The 20130-nt window shown below is 39.7% G+C and overlaps 2 protein-coding genes and 1 pseudogene across 2 annotated transcripts in view; 1 reads left to right on the top strand and 2 right to left on the bottom strand.

Moving 5' to 3' along the window:
• Window positions 1–13476, bottom strand: part of tspan4a (tetraspanin 4a) — a 112857-nt gene extending 99381 nt beyond the window's left edge. Inside the window, exon 1 of the mRNA XM_088992150.1 lies at window positions 13401–13476. The gene's annotated coding sequence lies outside the window, so the exon portion shown is untranslated. The remainder of the gene's footprint in view (window positions 1–13400) is intronic.
• Window positions 13477–14003: 527 nt separating this feature from the next.
• LOC148900438 (uncharacterized) lies at window positions 14004–15515 on the top strand (annotated as a pseudogene).
• A 1023-nt stretch (window positions 15516–16538) lies between these two features.
• Window positions 16539–18645, bottom strand: LOC148900437 (uncharacterized). The gene is given in 4 exon segments (XM_088993243.1): window positions 16539–16927; window positions 17017–17109; window positions 17112–17894; window positions 18416–18645. Coding segments are annotated over 3 exon segments (1191 nt in total). The 5' UTR covers window positions 17883–17894; window positions 18416–18645; the 3' UTR covers window positions 16539–16600.
• Between the last annotated feature and the right edge of the window lie 1485 nt (window positions 18646–20130).

Genomic DNA, 20130 nt, shown 5'->3' with positions numbered 1-20130 from the left:
GCACATGTGTGACCCCTTCCTAGCCCTGTCAAGACTGAAATGAAAACATGGTCGGCAGGTGGTTTAAGGTTAAAAAGTTGAAAGCCATTCCCTATCATTTTTTTATTCCACTTATCCTCACTAGGCTGACAAACCCACTTTGGGCAAGAGGCAAGGTACAACCTGAAATGATGAAAGACAATTGCAGGGCACACGGAGACAAACCAACACTCATATTCACATTCATGCATACGAAAAATATATAATCCTGTGTTAACTGAACAAGCATGTTTTGGGAAGGTGGCCGGAAAATGGAATACTTTCAGAAAACCCACACAAGCATCCTAACAACAGGCAAACTCCACATAGGAGATTTAAATTCCCTCCAGTATTGGAACATATAGTGCTATAGAACATGGATGGATGGCTGTTAGAGTGCTATATGATGGATTGGATTGGATTGGATTGGATTGGATTGGATTGGATTGGATTGGATTGGATTGGATTGGATTGGATATGCCTTTATTATTATTATTTATTATTTATGGACACTGTCATTTGTGCTGCATAGTTAAAGGACAACCGACGTCACATTTTTGTTTCCTAACTGACATCGGAAAAGTGTTTTATAGCATCTAAAATACCCAAAACACGCAGGATGATATTTTTAGTCAAATGCAAAACACCAATAAAAATGACTTAAAGTGTCCAAAAACTACTTCAAATTGAACCCGGAAGTGCCCAGTTTCAGAAGGTCCCGCCCACTTGTTCGTGGAGACAACCCAAGACGTCTTGCCTTGCTGGAGAATCAAAACAGTGGCTTCAGATTAGGAAAAGATGCTTTCTTGTTACTCATCCAGTGATGAATATGATTCAAATAGTTCTGAAGAGGAAAGCATACATGTTTGCAATCGATTAAATCATTTATTCCGGTCATTTTGATGCATCTGGAGAGAAATGTAGTGACACTCTTTCATACTCACAGTACCCAAAAAAAGGCAGAAGAGGGTGACAAAGCTCCGTGGAAATTGTCTCCTGGGACGTTTTGTAAGCGAACATCAAATACACTGTAGAAGTCTTGTCGCAACACACAAGGATTCACCATCGCGTTACTGATGTGTTTTCCTTCGAATTTCGCCATCAACACGGATCAACACGAAGTTTTCAGTTGCATTGAGGTGATGCAAGGTATGTCCTTTCTCGGTGAGGGGCGTTCCTTCAGTGACGTAGGGTGAGGACTCATCACCAACTCAAAAACAAGACTTGTGTAATATTCAGCGCAAGTCTTAAAACGTAAAATATAGCCATATGCGGTGGAATCTTTGTAAAATACGCTCAGTAAAAGTCATTTGAAGCCATTTTACAAATTATGGACACAACTTCAGTTCCTGCCGGAGTGATGGGCATTCCTGTCATGCATTGCAATTTGTTGCCTATAAAAGACCTTCAACTTCTGTAATCACGTGTAGGATTATTCAGCTTTGCTCGCAACTCTTGTACCATGTGCTTGTTCACATGGTACCCTCATAGTGTTTTTATTCTCGGTTGTTATTGAACGTGTAAAAGAAACTTAACCTACTGAGTAAAATATGAAAAGATGAATGATGAGCACACAGGACACCAGAATAGTGTGCTGGACCTCTTTCAGGTTCAATAGGGCTCTTGTATTGATGTTCACATTTACAGCCAATTGTTTGCTCTGAAAAGTAACCAGAGGCAGTTAACAGCCATCACCATTCCATTGAAAGTGGACAGAGGCAATGTTCTTTGAAATGAACAGCAGGTGTGTCTGTCAAATTACCCACAAGGCTGTCAGCTGAACAGTTATGTGTTGATAAAAAAACTGTTATTGTGAATGTGAAAGCTGTCAAATAATGCTTCTCACTTTTGACAAGAAGAAATGATGGGTACAACTTTGTGACTGTGGTGCCAGACAGCCAATAAAATGATTATTTTTAATATGGTATCAAAAATTATTCCTCTCATCAGCAACACAGAGGATGAAGATTTGATTTGCACGTCATATTGATTATATTGGGGTATTAGACAAGCATTTGTCATTGTGTGCGTGAGTGCGTGCGCGCGTGTGTGTGTGTGCGTGTGTATGTGTGTGCGCGTCAGTGCATGTGTGTGTGCGTGCGTGCGTGCGTGTGTGTGCGTGTGTGTGTGTGTGTGTACGCATGCGCATGCTAGCCAAAAGAAAATGACAAACAACCATCGTATATTTTTTGTGTGTTTTTTTAATGAATGTTAGAAACTGTTTAAGGTTTTATATGGTAAGACTTTGGTAAATATGTGTACTACTCTTCAGCATTTCACCCAGCATGATTCAGACATGATCTTTGTTTTACTCCCTGGTGGTTTCTACTATCTTTGTGACTGCTTTATTTCATACAGTATATATGATAGTTGTCCATGTTAAGTGCTTTGTTACAGCTTCAGCTGTTGTTAAAGGACAACCGACGTCTCCGGACAAGTTGTGTCCATAATTTGTAAAATGGCTTCAAATGACTTCTACTGGGCGTATTTTAATAAGATTCCACCGCATATAGCTATATTTTACGTTTTAAGATTGGCGCTGAACATTCAGGAAGTCTTGTTTTTGAGTTGGTGACGAGTCCGTACGTGACGTCAGAAAAGGACCGCCTCCTCACCGTAAAAAAGACGCTTTGTAGCGTCTTTCCATCACGTCAATGTATTTTGCTGTACTGTTTTTTTTAACCATGTCTTACACCCAAAAGCCGCCAGCTGGAAAGAATGTATCAGCCTGTGGAAACGGGCTGTTTCATTCCTCACCGGAGCTGGTCGCCATTTTTCTGCCTCTTTTTAGGTGAGCCATTCCCCCCCGCCCGTTTGCCTCAAAATGGCCCAAATAAATTCTTTAATCGATTGCGAACATGTATGCTTTGCTCATCAGGACTATTTGAGTCATATTCATAACTGGATGTGTAACAAGAAAGCGTATTCTCCGAATCTGAAGCCATTGTTTTGATTCACAAGCAACGCAAGACGTCTTGGCGTGACGTCACGAAATGGGGGCGGGACTTTCTGAAAATGCCCAATTCGCAGCTCAATTTTTTGCAGATTTTGGACACTTTAAGTCATTTTTATTGGTGTTTTGCATTTGACTAAAAATATCATACTGCATGTTTTTGGTATTTTAGATGCTATAAAACGTTTTTCCTGGTGTCAGTTAAAAAACAAAAGAGTGACGTCGGTTGTCCTTTAAAGCGCTATATAAATCAATACGTGTATGTTGCTGTATGGGATTGATAAACACCTGCTTCAGTTTTTTTTTATAATGTCTGAAAGTTGCATTCATATTCCAACAACTCGTTGAAAACGGGAGACAGACAGACAGACATACAGTACATACATACATACATACATACATACATACATACATACATATGTACTGTACGTCTGTCTGTCTCCCGTTTTCAACGAGTTGTTGGAATATGAATGCAACTTACAGACATTATAAAAAAACTGAAGCAGGTGTTTATCAATCCCATACAGCATTTTTTTTTGTATATGGAATTTTTGCTTTTTGTTGAACAGGAACTCAAGAGTTGTTCGATTGTATGTTTACACCCTCTTTTGGTGAAGGTCTGAGACTACAATCAGTTGACAAGAGACCGACCATGTTATGTTTACGCCCATGAGGGACTAAGCTGGCTCCACGATGTCTGATCATTTCTGTTCTTGCAAGCAAGAAACATCACAGGTGTCATCATGTTCAAAATAGTTAAATACGATTTATGCTTTACATATTTGAGACAAATACAGTATTACAATACAATACAATACAACATGTATTGATTTAAATAGCGCTTTAAAGGACAACCTACGTCACTTTTTTGTTTTTTAACTGACACCAGGAAAAACGTTTTATAGCATCTAAAATACCCAAAACATGCAGTATATTTTTAGTCAAATGCAAAACACCAATAAAAATGACTTAAAGTGTCAAAAATCTGCAAAAAATTGAGCTGCGAATTGGGCATTTTCAGAAAGTCCCGCCCCCATTTCGTGACGTCACGCCAAGACGTCTTGCATTGCTTGTGAATCAAAACCATGGCTTCAGTTTCGGGGAATATGCTTTCTTGTTACACATCCAGTTATGAATATGATTCAAATAGTCCTGATGAGCAAAGCATACATGTTCGCAATCGATTAAAGAATTTATTTGGGCCATTTTGAGGCAAACGGGCGGGGGGGGGAATGTCTCACCTAAAAAGGGGCAGAAAAATGGCGACCAGACAGACAGACAGACAGACAGACAGACAGACAGACAGACATAAAAGGGCAAAATATCTGCTTATTTTGCTGCTCATTCCATTGACTAGTGTTGAGCTACCTGAAAACGCAGAGGCATGTTCAGTGATCAGTCCTAATTCTTCCTACAGCAGTTGGACATTAGGGTCAAACTGTGGAGAAGTTGCTGACATGTACCTAACAGAAATGTCTTTACTTTTTTGTGAAATTTATTTGTGTGCACCATCAGTCATTTGTTTTCCTAGCCAAAGGTGGTTTTCACAGGTTTTGCTCTGAAAAGTCCATCAGAAGACAGGGAAATGTTGAGGTTTTGGGACAGCTCGTTGAGTGGTTGAGGAAACATACAGCACAGATGAAACATGCCCCATTTAATATATTTGATAGAAAATGGTATTGATGGTATTGATATGCGGCAATCTCTCCTACAATACAATATTAATATTGTATACTGTACATTGCTATGAAAATGTATGAAGCATTATCCACAGTTCTTTTGTAGCCTTAATAATTACAAGCTGGCAAAAACATTAATAGTGCATGCTGTGAGAGGTAATCGTATACAATGTTTTGACAGAAATGAAGTAGCCTGCATTTTCAGACAGCATCCTGATAAATAATTCATCATGGCGTTAACTGTTTATTATGTAGCACACAATAACTATTATTCTAAGATAGATTCTCTTCTTTTGACATAACAAATTTTTTTTTTGCAATATCGGAGTCAGAGAGTCATGTCAAACAACAAACATTGAAAAGTTAACTTAAAGTGTAAGACCAAAAACTGGGGAGGAAATAAAAGCAGAAATAAAATACTGAAATTTGACACATGCATTTCTGTGAGTAATTTTCAAAAGTGAAAGTGATGCTTTCAACAATACGTCTCCTTGTAAAATATACCCCATTAAAGAAGGAAGTAAGCATTGGGAAAGTATGCTCATGACTTCCTACAATTTTGTCTCCATGGCAACTAATTTGAAAGCTGTGACAGAAAAAGGTGCCCTGGTAACTTCAAGACAAGACAGTTGCATTGAATGGCAGTGTGTGAATGATTAATCACACTGACCAATCACAATTTAAAAGCATATCGACATTTGTCCACAAACACATTTCTCCATAACAGTGTGAAAATGTTTTATTTACAATCAAATGTGTATATACGGATGTATTTATGTGTACATATGTATATATGATGGATGGATGGATGGATGGATGGATGGATGGATGGATGGATGGATGGATGGATGGATGGATGGATGGATGGAAGCATGGATGCGTGTATGTATGCATGTACAGTATGTATATATGAATGCCTCTGTGCATGTATGTATACAGTATATGCATGTATTTGCAAGAGTTTCAATTGCGGTGACCAACCCGTATCATCAACACCGTATCAAAATTACCACTGAGTACACTTGTGTGCGAGCATGCATGCATGTGTGTTTGTGTTGAGGCTGGGGGGTGAAGCTAATTTCTCTTTTTTACTTTTCACATCTTAAAACAAACTCTGGTACACTTGAAAGGTTTGAAAAGGAGGTGGGCAGTAGGCGGGGTACACCCTGGACTGGCTGCCAGGTAATTGCAGGGCACACACAGACAAATAACCATCCGCGCTCACAATCCCATCAAGGTACAATTTGGAGGTTTCCATTATCATGCCATGCATATTTTGGAAATGTGGAAGGAAACCGGAGTGCCCGGAGAAAACCAAAGCAGCCTGGGGAGAACAAGCAAACTCCACACAGGAAGGCCGGAGCCAGATTCAAACCATGTATCTCTGCAATATGAGGCAGATGTTTCTATTCACTGTGAATTGGAGTCATATTAAATAATGAAGTTCGATTACTTTAATTTACGTATATTACAGTTTTTTATTTTATCAGGTACCACAAATTGTATTGAAAATGTCCAATTTCTCTTTTGTGGGACAAATAAAGGTTTTCGTATTCTTTAAAAAAATTAAAATAAATCTCCTGACCTACAATATAACAGATGAGAGGTGACCATCAACATGCTAAATCTTGCGCATCACAAAACATTGGGAGTTCATCACCTTATAAATCTGGAAGACAATTTTGTGAACTATTACCAAATATCAGTATATCAGTATATCAGAGGAAAGGGTATTTTCCAATTAGATTAAATATGAATGAAAGATTGTATTAAAATTGGGCAACTCCTTCAGCCGAATAGAGAACTACAATTAACAAGGCATGCAAAATCGTGGTTACTATTTTTAGCACATGCGGAGAAACTACTTGAAACAAATATTTAAATAGAACATATAATAGAGAGCCTCATTAAGAAAAGTGTTTTGATAACTGTGATATATGAAAATAGATAATGATGTGAGGAGGGGAGTAAACAAGGAGCGGAGTAAACATGAAGCAATGAAGGGGAAAAACACTGCTCTCTTTTTTTCCCGTCAATCTTAAAGTTGGTGTTGAAGTGGGAGTCAGCAGCCTTGAAAGATTGTGGTTCCAGTGTGTGGTTTTCATTCTAGGCTGAGTTGTCATTGAGAAGACAAAATGGACCTATCAGAATGCTGAGCTGGTACTATACATCCTGAAAGGTCTGGTCCAAAAAAAAAAAAAAAAAAAACAACAGATCCAAAATGTGTATCAAATAGTCATGTGTGTCGAAATTAATACAATTTCACAGAGATTACAAATTCTGTTAACAAATATATTGTATTGTCTGCCAGAATTTAGAGTATCCCCTAAAGTGAACTCTTGCTGTTTTCATTTGTATTCTTAGGCTTATTCAATAGCAGTAAAAGAAAAGGGAGTCAGGGGTATGCATATTTTACCCAAATCAAAAACAACACAAAGACCAATTCATAGCGAGTGACCCCGTCATGGCTACAGAGGGCAGGGCATAAAGTTGTATTTTCCAAAATTGAAGGTGTAGGCACAACACAAATATGCCTTTAAGCGACAGTACACTGCCGCCTTGTTTTAGCCATTTACAGTGGAGCCAGTGTTCATGCGTGGTGCCACACCCAGAGAAGCCCACAAGTGAGCCGCAGAAGTTCACTTGGACCAACAAACCAAATGGCTTTGACGATTAAAAAAATACTCCACACTTCCAAATTTTCCACCATGCCTTTTGTAAGTACCACGAGCGTTCAGCCTTTTGTAATTTAATCCATTGAAAACACACATAAACACCACATTGCTGCATGCAGCATTTGCCTTCAACACGTGCATAGGCTGCTTGTAAACATTCATTCATTCATTGTCCGAGCCGCTTTATTCTCACATATATCACCGGGGTTCCTGGAGCCTATCCCAGCTGTCTGCAGGCAAAAGGCGGGGGACACCCTGAACTGGTTGCCAGCCAATCGCAGGGAAAAACAGCCATCTATGCTCACGCGTACACCTTTTGGGGTGTTCAATCAGCTTGCCATGCATGTTTTTGGAAAGTACCCGTAGAAAACCCACGCAGGCACGAGGAGAACTTGCAAACTCCACACAGGAATGCAGGGGGGGGGGGGGGGTTGAAGGCATGACCTCTGCACTGTGAGGTCGATGCACTAACCACTGGCCCAGCAGGCTTTTGGTTTGCAAAAGTAAACGCCCAAACATTGAGTTTATAATATTTTAACAAACAACTGGCTGCTTTATAGTACTCGATTTCCGAATGATAAACACACCCCATGCAAAACTATACACATTTTTCACAATTTATTTACACTCTTCTACCAACTGTCTGGCCACATTATGAAAGGAGGAAATTGTTTTACTAGTAGGTCACTTTGCAATCAGCCTTCCCATCAGTGTGTACTTAGCACACGGATGCATATGAGTGGGATGGCTTATGTTCATACAAAATGCATTGTATGAAGGTTTGAGTTTTAAGCAAAGACTTATTTGGTTTTGTGAGAGAAGTACGACATTTTACCAATTTTGCGAAAAGTTGTGTTATTTGTGTTAGAGTTTTGCAAAAATAGCCAACGGTTACAAAGAATGTGCCAAAACCATGTCAAAAAGCTGTCACGTTGCCAACTGTCATGAGAGATCACTTCATCACTTCAGTCAGGCTGAAGTTGAAGATCTATGGAAGTACAATCGGCCTTCTTTTTCTTAACTGTCTCCGCACGACCTGGAAAGAGTCAAGTGGGGTTATCACAAGCATGAGCTTTAAAGAGTGGCTATTTGGTTATTAAAAGAGCATGAGCTAAGAAGCTCTCACAAGAAATAAAACAATTTTATGTCATTTGGTTTGAGTTGACAGCTAAATGTTCTGCCATGTGTCCAAAAGATAATCATAATATGATTGTCACCTCGCGCAACCCAAATACAGCACTGTAATCCCTTCCATGTAGATTATGAGACAAACGTCTAAAAGGAAGTTCTCACCAACAGTAACACCCAGAGCATGAGCCTTGTGACACAATACTGCCCACGTAGTTTTTAATTTTCTCCAATGTAGTAATTCTTTATTGCAGGCGTGTACAAGTACCGTATTTTCCGGTATATAAGGCACACCCAAAAGCCTTGATTTTCTACAAAAGCTGACTCTGCACCTTGTAAATTCCTCATGTGTTCTCTATACTTGGCCATTAAAGATGATTATGATTGAAATTGTTCAACTATTATACATGAAATATTCACCTAATGGTACCTACCAAAACACTTTTGTCTGTGTAAGCATGACTTCAATTTTTCAGTATGTGTCAGTGCAGTGTGGATGATCCACAAGTCGGGTTGAGACTCGAAAAACCACGCATGGAACAACAAATTGCTCCACTCAACCTTTGTGACCATTTCTTAAGCCTGCATTGTAACACTCTCGGTAGAAACAAATTATTGAAAAATTAACATAAACCACTGATGGCAATCAATTCTGACTGTACATGTTTGAGAGATGTTTTAAAGGACAACCGACGTCACTTTTTTGTTTCTTAACTGACATCAGAAAAACGTTTTATAGCATCTGAAATACCCAAAACATGCAGTATGATATTTTTATTCAAATACAAAACACCAATAAAAATGACTGAAAGTGTCCAAAATCTGCAAAAAATTGAGCTGCAAATTGGGCATTTTCAGAAAGTCCCGCCTCCAGTTTGTGACGTCACGCCAAGACGTCTTGCATTGCTTGAGAATCAAAACAATGGCTTCAGATTTAGAGAATATGCTTTCTTGTTACACATCCAGTTATGAATATGATTCAAATAGTTCTGAAGAGGAAAGCATACATGTTTGCAATCGATTAAAGAATTTATTCCATGCCATTTTGAGGCAACATTGGGGAGAAACGATCACCAGAAAAGAGGCACAAAATGGCGACCTCCTGTGGCCACCTCCGTTTCCAGAGGCTGATAAATTCCTTATATGGAGCTTGGACACCATCTTCTGGCGGCTTTTGGGTGCAACAAGGTTTTCAGACCAAACAATACAGCAAAATACATTGACGTGATGGAAGGACTGCTACAATGTGTCTTTTTTTCGGTCAGGGGGGCGTTCGTTTAGTGACGTCACGTTCGGACTCGTCACCAACTCAAAAACAAGACTTCCTTAATATTCAGTGTGAGTCTTAAAACGTAAAATATAGCTATATGTGGTGGAATCTTTTTAAAATACGCTCAGTAGAAGTCATTTGAAGCCATTTTACAAATTATGGACACAACTTGTCCGGAGACGTTGGTTGTCCTTTAAAGTATACTGACACACGAACACAAAACGATCAACGCATCATTCAGTCTTTAAATGATGTTTTTTTTTCCTCCCTTCACATTTTAAAACAGTTCTGTGGTGGTTCCAATGTGCTCTGATCAAAACATCCCAAGAATCAGGAATTGTAGCATACTTATCAACCATTGCCTTTTAACAGCTTTTCTGGAATCAATTAGTTTTAGGGACTTATGCAAATGAGCTACAGCTCACCCCACCATCGGGAGAACAGCTTTGCATCACCATAACAACCAGCGTCAGAGCTGTATTGATCCCCAAATGAGAATTTTACTTTTGAAGAAGTAAGCAAGTGCTTAGTACGGTGGAGCCCACAAAAACAATGTCAAAGCAATTATTACATTTGAACCTACCAAATGTCTGACAATCTGAGCGACTGCTACTGATATAACAGTTTTTTTTGCCTAATTCTGCAATTTTCTTTGCATTCAACCCAAAGTATTGACGAGTGTGTCAGTGCGTGTGTGTGGGGATGGGGGGTGCGTGTGTGTGTGTGTGTGTGTGTGTGTGTGTGTGTGTGTGTGTGTGTGTGTGTGTGTGTGTGTGTGTGTGTGTGTGTGTGTGTGTGTGAGTGCGTTTGTGTGTGCGCACATACACACACACACACATCGATGAGAAGGTTTCTTCAGCCGTCATCTGTACTTCTTTGAAAATGTCAGAAGTTTCGCTTCTTATCCAAGAGGCTTCGTCAGCGAATTACATTTTGCTGGATAAGAAGCGAAACGTCCGACACCTTCAAAGAAGTAGAGATGACGACTGAAGAAACCTTCTCATCGATGGACCACTCCTGTATGACTGAGAGCTTACACACACACACACACACACACACACACACACACACACACAGACATGGCGTGAATTTTGAATTGTTAGTTTTTGAAACAAATGATTGAGCACAAAAAGTGTGATGGTCAGAAAGTCAGGCAATTCCGTTTGCTCTGTTTCTGAGCTTCATATGAATGATTAGAAATACAGTGGGACCTTGGCTTACGAACTTAATTGGTTCCCAGACAGAGTGTGTAAGGTGAAAAGTGTGTATCCTAAAAATTAATTTCCCATAAGAAACCATTAAAATGAGAATAATCCATTCACAGGTCCCCATAAAACATAATTTTCTACTTTCTAATTTTCTAAGCCTCAGTCAAGTCAAGTGTAAGGTCAGTGCCGTTGGACAGTCTGCGGCTGGATGGATGCATGGCTTGAGGAACCCGCAATAAGAAGAAAGGAGCGTCAGCGCAGAGCGCCGATGCGTATGTGGAACTGTTGCGGCTTGGAATTGAAGCAAATTTATGTGGAATAGGAGATGTGAGACAATCTCTTTTCGTCAATGGCTGCTACAGCTACGTGTTTGCTTTCAACATTTAGCTTGTAGTTGACATGCACATTCCACCATGATGTCCCTGATCCACTGGTGGAAAGAGGCTTTGATCCTCTCCTCTTTCATCTAGAACTGTTTCATGTCATCACAAAGAGGGTACAGCAAGTCCTGAAGAATGAATGTCTCTCTGTGTCTTTGTTTTGTCATATTGTCTCTATGCTGTCATATTATTTGTTATTTAGTTTTTTTTGTTCTTTTGACTTCAAGACGGCGCCGCGAGAGTGGCTGCCTTTTCAGCAGGTCATGTATTTCGTTTTTCTACTTTCATTCCTTTCATCACTTTGCTGCTGTGAAATGTAAATTTCTCCACTGTGAGACTAATAAAGGCATATCCAATCCAATCCAATCCAAGCCTTAAAACTACACAAAATATACCTTATTTTATGTATAAAAAATGTGCTATAGTATTATGATTAAAGAAATAAACTGCACTGTACAATAAAGTCATTTTGTTTACCTTTATGATGGTCGTTAATGGCTTGATGGAATGGAGTGTCCGGTTTCCTCAGCATTAAACTTGATGAGGAACATAGGCTTCTTTCACCATCTTGAGGAATTATCCCTTGTAGGTGCTTTCTCTGTGATAATTGTATCGAGTTCATCAATTGTGATCTGTTTAGCTGGGTTAATAGCTTTTTGCATCAAGTGTATAGATGACTTGTGCGGGTTATTTGTGGAGCCTGATCGATGGGATATTTAACCTTCCAGTCTACACTCTGCTTTTGAACTATCAAAGTCCAAATTTCACTGTTTTCTATCCATTTTCTCACCATTTTACTTGTTTCAAGCTCTGTCCTCTCCCTTTTGTGTGTGTGTGTTTTCTCTCTCTCTCTGTCTGCCTGTCTCTTTAATTTCCCACAGCCTCTTCAGCTTGCTGCCATCGGGTAGGAGACTGCGGAGTCTCCGAGCCAAGACCAGCAGGCTCAAGGACAGTTTCTGCCACCAAGCAGTCCGGAGACTCAACTCCCTCCCAGCCCTGCCCACCCTGCCCCTTCCCACTGCCACACTCACCGAACTCTGAGTACACACTACACGCTGTACTATAATCCTGAACTCTATTGTATGTTCTTTCTCGTTTTTTTCTGCAAGACCTCACTTCAACCCTTTCTTGTTGTTGTTTTTGCATTACTATATTACGTCACTTTATATACGACACTACCTCACTTTACATACGTCACTACCTCACTTTACATATGTCAATAACTCACTTTACATACGGAAATTACAGGTATTGTCTGTTATCAATTGTATGTCTTTTTTAGCCACGTTATAAGTGCCTTGCACACTGGGTCCGAGAGTACATTAATTTCATCTGTGCTGTATATCATGCATATTAGCATATTTGACAATAAAGCTGACTTTGACTTTTGACCTTTGACTTTGACTAAATAAAGAAATGTGTGAAAAGTAAACACCATATTTTGGGAAGATATAAAACCACAACAAGCCAACCAACACAAAAAACAGCTTAGACGTTATGTGAATATAAAGTTCCTGTCTTCTTCTTTTCCTTTTGGCTTTTCCCTCCTGTATGCTCCTCAAAAAAGGGAAAGGGGAGGAGAGGAACACTTCGTGGAATGGTTGGTATTTTAAAATGTTGTTCTTATCCACAAGTTTATTTCTGGATGACATTGTGGTCTTTGGAAACATAGTTTGGTCTATCATGGCTCACAATGTCCATCATCACAACATGTCATCATAAGATGTTAACAAAAGATTTGAAAATGTGGCCACTCACTGAGCAGTGAGAGACAGAGGTACTTGCTTTTAAAAATATATAACTGTGAACATCATACTGTGAACTATTAAAAAAGTTTTTTTACCTTTTAGGTAAAGCAAGAGGAGCATTCATGAAGAAATTCAACCAAAGATGAACAGTGAAACGATCCAGAATCTCATGCTCCAACGTCAAAGTCAAAGTCAAAGTTAAAACTCTTAAACAAGCTTTCTCACACCGGAGCATCTGCATGGTAAGACTTCACCAAAACATTAATTAAATAAATACTGCAGTCTGTATTGTAAAAAAATATGTGCTTCCAACAAATAGTGACAAATGGGGGGAAACTTACCCTTAATTATGGCACAGTGCGCTGCTCTCTCTTTCCTGCAGTGTGACAAAACTTCGCAAGCTTTTCCTCTCCATAAACTCTCTCTCCCTTCTGCCACATGGAGGCACATGTGACTGTCATTTAATGTGTAAAAAGAAATGCTGACATCTAGTGACAGCTAAAACACAAGCACTTTAGAGCGCTAGAAAATTGTCATTTGTGAAGTACGGAAGAGGATTAGGGCCATAGAAGAAAAAAAAATACGGTTGGCAAAATTCTGACTTTAATCTCAGAATTCTGACTTTAAAGTCAGAATTCTGACTTTAATCTCAGAATTCTGACTTTAAAGTCAGAATTCTGACTTTAAAGTCAGAATTATTTTCGTTGCGACTTTAAAGTCAGAATTCTGACTTTATTCTCAGAATTCTGACTTTAAAGTCAGAATTCTGACTTTATTCTCGGAATTCTGACTTTAAAGTCAGAATTATTTTCGTTGCGACTTTAAAGTCAGAATTCTGACTTTTTTCTCAGAATTCTGACTTTAAAGTCAGAATTCTGACTTTATTCTCAGAATTCTGACTTTAAAGTCAGAATTATGACTTTGTAACGTTCGTGGAGCTATTCATGTTTGGCCTCGTCAGCGTGTACAAGACGTAAGTGTGGCTCGGAAGAAAGGACATACAGTAATGTCATCACCTATCGACATTTTGCGTGGCCGAGGAGTGTCGGAAGACATCCTTTCTCTTTTGGAGGAGCAGAGGGTGAGTAAACAGTGTGTTGTGTTTGTTTCGTTTAATGGCTGTTGTGTCCATAGTTAACGTGCTCCGCGGAGCTGGTAGCTCCGTTGCTAGCGCGAATACTGCATAATGAGTGGATGCACCCGGTTTACATTCGTGAATAAATAGTAACCATTTATGAATGTCAGTGGCCGGTTGGAGAATCACTGCAGTTAAAATCATCGTGAATTGAACACACTGTGATCACACGTTCTGTCGTAGTTCTGTGTGTACATCATTTTAAGTAACGCACGCACGCATCAACGAAGTCAAAAGTTGATGAACTGCTGTCTGAATAGGGACTTTATTTATGATAGTTGCATGTTGGAAGGCAAATATTTCCCCGTCATTTTCAAGCATCAATGTACCTTTGTCCATTATTAACAGTTTTCAACGTTTTATAGTTGCAACATATATGCCTGTGTGTTTGATTTACAATTGTTGAGATCAGTATTGCATGTGTGCTTCATATTTTAAAATTAAGTGATTATATGTTATGATGATTGAAGGTTTTTTTTTTTATTTATTTTGACTTCAGTGTCCACTACACTGACATGTTGAGTGATATGATCATAGCATTTTCTGAAAATGCTATCTTGAACAAATCACTCATTGTGAAACGCATACTCCCAGATAATACAGAAGAAGCTGGCATTGGATCTGGAGTATTGAGAGATGTTCTCACATGCTTCTGGGAACAATTCTATGACCGGTGCACCCTTGGTACAACAATTAAAGTGCCATTTATTCGCCATGATTTTCCAGCAGAAAAGTGGAAAGCAGTTGGGAGAATCCTTGTGAAGGGTTACCAAGATTGTTGCTATTTCCCAAACAAACTTGCGTTTCCTTTCCTCGAGCAGGTGCTTTTCAACTCGGTCTACAGTGATCTAAAATCACATTTTCTGCAGTTTGTGAGCAGCCAGGAGCGTGAAGTTTTGACGGCAGCAATGAAGGACTTTTCAGAAGTGGACCTAGATGAACTTGTGGAAGTCCTTGATAACTACGGCTGTAGAAAAAGAATCTCTGCTGAAAGCTTTCCCAATATATTGCAAGAAATAGCACACAAAGAGCTGATCCAAAAGCCCATGTTTGTGATTGACTGCTGGAGGGAGGTTATTCTCCACCGTGTCCTGATCAGTCCAGAAGAACTAAACAAGTTGTGCTCGGACTTACAACCTACCTCAAAAAAGGTCTGCCAACTGCTGAAATTTGCCACTGATTTAACCCCAAAGCAGAAGGAAGTGGCAAATTACCTGAAAAGGTTCATTAGAGAATTGGATGAATTCATGCTTCAGAAGTTTCTCCGTTTTTGTACTGGATCTGATCTTGTTGTAACCAACGCCATTCTTGTGGAGTTTCAGGAAATGACGGAGTTTAGTAGAAGGCCGGTGGGGCACACATGTGGAAATGTTCTGCATATTGCTGACAGCTATGATAATTTCCCAGATTTCCGATCTGAATTCAACGCCGTTCTTGAAAGCAATATCTGGGTGATGGACATTGTGTAGCTTTTTAATACCAAGAAACTGTGACTAAACTGTCGTAGGCTGAATCAGCACGACATTACCTTTACACTACATTACAGTATATTGTTTTGTGTTATCAATATGTTTGTTGAAACAAACGTTGCATTTTTGCTGTTTTATGGTTTGTATACAAGTCACTTGCATTTTGTGTTATATTACAGTCATAGTTCTGTAAAGTTCTGTGGACTTTTTTATACAAAAAGGCCTAGGAAGTTATGCATAATCATCAGATGGTTGTTTCAACAGTTTTGCTGTATTAGTTAGGTGCATGTTTCTTTTGTTCAAAATTAAAGATTTCATTGCATTCAATTTTTGGCTCCACATGAATGTTGAAAGTTAATATATTGTGTGAAAAGGTGGTTTAATAACATTTTACAGGTATTTTCTAATGGCTTTATAATTCTCACATCGACCTCAGTCCGGAGGTGCAAGGTGGATTCTGGTTCTGAACTTCCTGTTTGGAGTCTCCAGCTATTCCAGATGCACCAATATTTCACTAACATGTGTCAGGTTAAAGGAAAACACACTAAATTGTCCTTGTCATTGTGAGCACTGGTGGTCGTTCATCTGTGCATTGCGCTTCGCTAGCAACTGGTTCAGGGTGTCCTCCGCCTACTGCCCAATGACTGCTGTGATAGGCTATACAGCACACCTCACGACTCTTGAGGATAAGGAGATAAGAAAATGGATGGAGAGGTTTTATAACACGATTAAGACATCCATCCACTTGTGATCTATCACAAGGGTCACAGGGCATGCTGGAGCCATGGCAAAATTTTAAAAATGTCTATGTAACTTCCAACCTACCGCTGAAGAGTGCCATTGAGAGGAGTCGAAAAAAACACAACTGGTTGTGGAGTAAATTTGAAGTTTCATTTTCACATCAGTACAAAGTCCAAAGATTGCATCAGTACACATGTCAAATATACTTCAGTAATTCCTCTCTCAACTTAACATACAAGTCACTCGCATTCAATGGATCTGATGGTGCGTGCCATTCATTTTCCTCCATAAGCAGACAACACAGTTCAAATACAGTTTCATCACATGGAAAATCGCCTTTTGTCGTGCACTCTTCCATACATGCAGTGATCTCTTCCGTTCCAACAGGTTTTAATTGATCCTCGGCACTGTGCATCGCAGGAAATGAATACATGATCACTGGTCGACCGGAAGCTGTATCATTGTGCAATTTTCGTCTTATTTTGTGTGAGTTCCACGTGTTCACAACTTCATCCAGCTCGTCCTGAACAAAAAGCAGCATTGTTTGAGGATGATATTTATACCATTTATAAAATTAAAGAAAAAAGGCCCAAAAACATTATTCTACCTGACCTGCACAAGATTAAGAAAGCAGAACCGGATAAGACTTTTATCCAGAAAATCTCCTGTAAAGTGGCCATCATCCTGAAGAGTTTGAAATAAATTTTCATCCAAAATTGTACACTCTGTTTGCGAAGGGTGGACCACCACCCTTCAATGCGCTGATTGGCTGTACTTCTTCCATAGAGGAAACTTTTCTCCGCAGCAAAATTGTCTGAGTGGTTCCGACGCAAAAACATTTGCATCTGTTCGACACAAACGTTTTCTGTGCCCCTGTCAGCACGGATCCTCTCTGGACATCCACCGACGCATGAAACTGTTTTTATAAAATAACTTGCAACCACCTTAGGGTCACTGTTTGTGGTATAGGCTTCCGCCCAGAGCACATACCGGCTAAACCCATCAATACAGCCATGAATGCCAATCCCATAGGGTTTTAATTTGTCATAGCCATCCATGTGCCAAAGAGCATTTGGCCCTCGACAGTTGTACTGCCACCGTCTTAGGCGTCGTGCTCTTCTTATTCCCACGCCTACAGGGTCAACCAATTTTATAATTTGTCTCATTATATCTTGTGACACAACAAATCCGTTGTGAATGGCACGCAGATGTAGCCAACGATAACCCTGCATCTGTCCACTCGTCAGGATCTCGTGCTGGACAAAAGCCAACACATCTCCCAGGTCTGATTGGTTCTTTCTTTGAAAAAGACCTAGTCTTTTGCATATCCTTTTCAGAGTCTGAACACTTAAAATAATTTGAGCATTATGTGATAAAATTGCAAGTATTTCCTTATTGCTGAATCCAATTCTAAAGCATAGCTTGATCAAGTCATCCAAATCTGGAATTTCAGCCACTGTTTGGGTTGCACCCTCCATCAGTCACTTTATCTGCACAAGAAAAGAAAGATGACAATTACAATCTGACAAAAACACCAGTGGGCATTTTGAAAACATGACTGTATGACAGTATGCCTGTTGTATATAGTTGTTTTTAACAATGTTTTCGCTTATGATAGTGTTAGTACAAACGTAAGTAACTTCATATTCGTGAAGCAGTCTAAAAGTAAATACAATAAAGGTCGTGTGCGCATACAGTACTGTACTTTCTTCGACGCGACAGTTTAATCAAGTGTGTTCAGTTCACAATGAGTTCACAGTGACTCTCTGTCTCTGTCTTCCACACGATGGGGTGCGAAATCAGCAGTGGTGTTGTTAAAAACAACGTTATGTGGCGTCACGGTGACATAGTACCAACTTAAATGGTTACTTTCTATTTATTCACGACTGTAAAGCGGGTGCATCTATTTATGATATTCGCGCTAGCAACGGAGCTATCAGCTACGCGGAGCACGTTAACTATGGACACAACAGCCATTAAACGAAACAAACACAACACACTGTTTACTCACCCTCTGCTCCTCCAAAAGAGAAAGGATGTCTTCCGACACTCCTCGGCCACGCAAAAAGTCGATAGGTGATGACATTACTGTATGTCCTTTCTTCCGAGCCACACTTACGTCTTGTACACGCTGACGAGGCCAAACATTAATAGCTCCACGAACGTTACAAAGTCAGAATTCTGACTTTAAAGTCGCAACGAAAATAATTCTGACTTTAAAGTCAGAATTCCGAGAATAAAGTCAGAATTCTGACTTTAAAGTCGCAAGGAAAATAATTCTGACTTTAAAGTCAGAATTCTGACTTTAAAGTCAGAATTCTGAGATTAAAGTCAGAATTCTGACTTTAAAGTCAATATTCTGAGATTAAAATCAGAATTTTGCCAACCGTATTTTTTTTTCTTCAGTGGCCCTAATCCTCTTCCGTAGTGAAGACACTGTGGTAGTTTTATTATATCATTTATTTTCCGAACCGCTGTATGCTCACTGGTGTCGCGGGGAGTGCTGGAGCCTACCCAAGCTGTCTTCGGGCAGTCGGCGGGGGACACCGTAAACCGATTGCCCGCCAATTGCACATAAAAAACAACCAACCATCAGTCGCACCGGGGGACAATTTGGAGTGTTTAATCAGCCTGCGATGCATGTTTTTTGAATGTGTAAGGGAACCGGAAGACCCAAAGAAAACCCACACAGGCAAGGGGAGAACATGCAAACTCCACACTGGGAGACCAGAGCTGGAATTGAACCCGATATCCCTGCACTGTGAAGTTTACATGCGAACCACTAAACTTCTGGACCGCGTGTGGTCATTTATAAAATCAAATTCACAGAACATGTGGAATATTACAGAGACAAGTTGTGTCCATAATTTGTAAAATGGCTTCAAATGACTTCTACTGAGCCTATTTTAATAAGATTCCACCGCATATAGCTATATTTCACGTTTTAAGACTCGCACTGAATATTCAGGAAGTCTTGTTTTTGAGTTGGTGACGAGTCCGTACGTGACGTCACTAAGGGAACGCCCCTGACTGAAAAAAAAGACACATTGTAGCAGTCCTTCCATCACGTCAATGTATTTTGCTGTACTTGTTTGGTCTGACAACCTCGTGTTGCACCCAAAGGCCGCCAGAAGAGGGCGTCCAAGCTCCATATAAGGAATTTATCAGCCTGTGGAAACGGAGGTGGCCAATGGAGGTCGCCACTTTGTGCCTCTTTTTTGGGGTGAGACAGTTCCCCCCAATGTTGCCTCAAAATGGCACGAAATAAATTCTTTAATCGATTGCAAACATGTATGCTTTCCTCTTCAAAACTATTTGAATCATATTCATAACTCGATGTGTAACAAGAAAGCATATTCTCCGAATCTGAAGCCATTGTTTGGATTCTTCAGCAATGCAAGACGTCTTGGCGTGACATCACGAACTGGGGGCGGGACTTTCTGAAAATGCCCAATTCGCAGCTCAATTTTTTGCAGATTTTGGACAGTTTAAGTCATTTTTATTGGTGTTTAGCATTTGAATAAAAATATCATACTGCGTGTTTCGGGTATTTTACATGCTATAAAACGTTTTTCTGATGTCAGTTAAAAAAACAAAAGTGACGTCGGTTGTCCTTTAAATGCTATGTATACGGTGCACCTCTTTTTGTGATGAATTTAAAGGAAATGCGAAGAATAGTTCCATCGGTTTCTCGGCTACATTCCCTCCCACAACGGCGCATAACAG

Source organism: Hippocampus bargibanti, linkage group LG03 (assembly GCF_051943395.1).
Source record: "Hippocampus bargibanti isolate YZ-2025 linkage group LG03, ASM5194339v1, whole genome shotgun sequence".
NCBI lineage: Eukaryota > Metazoa > Chordata > Actinopteri > Syngnathiformes > Syngnathidae > Hippocampus > Hippocampus bargibanti.
The sequence above is the reverse complement of the archived record's forward strand: the minus strand, read 5'-3'. Positions and strand labels throughout refer to the sequence as shown.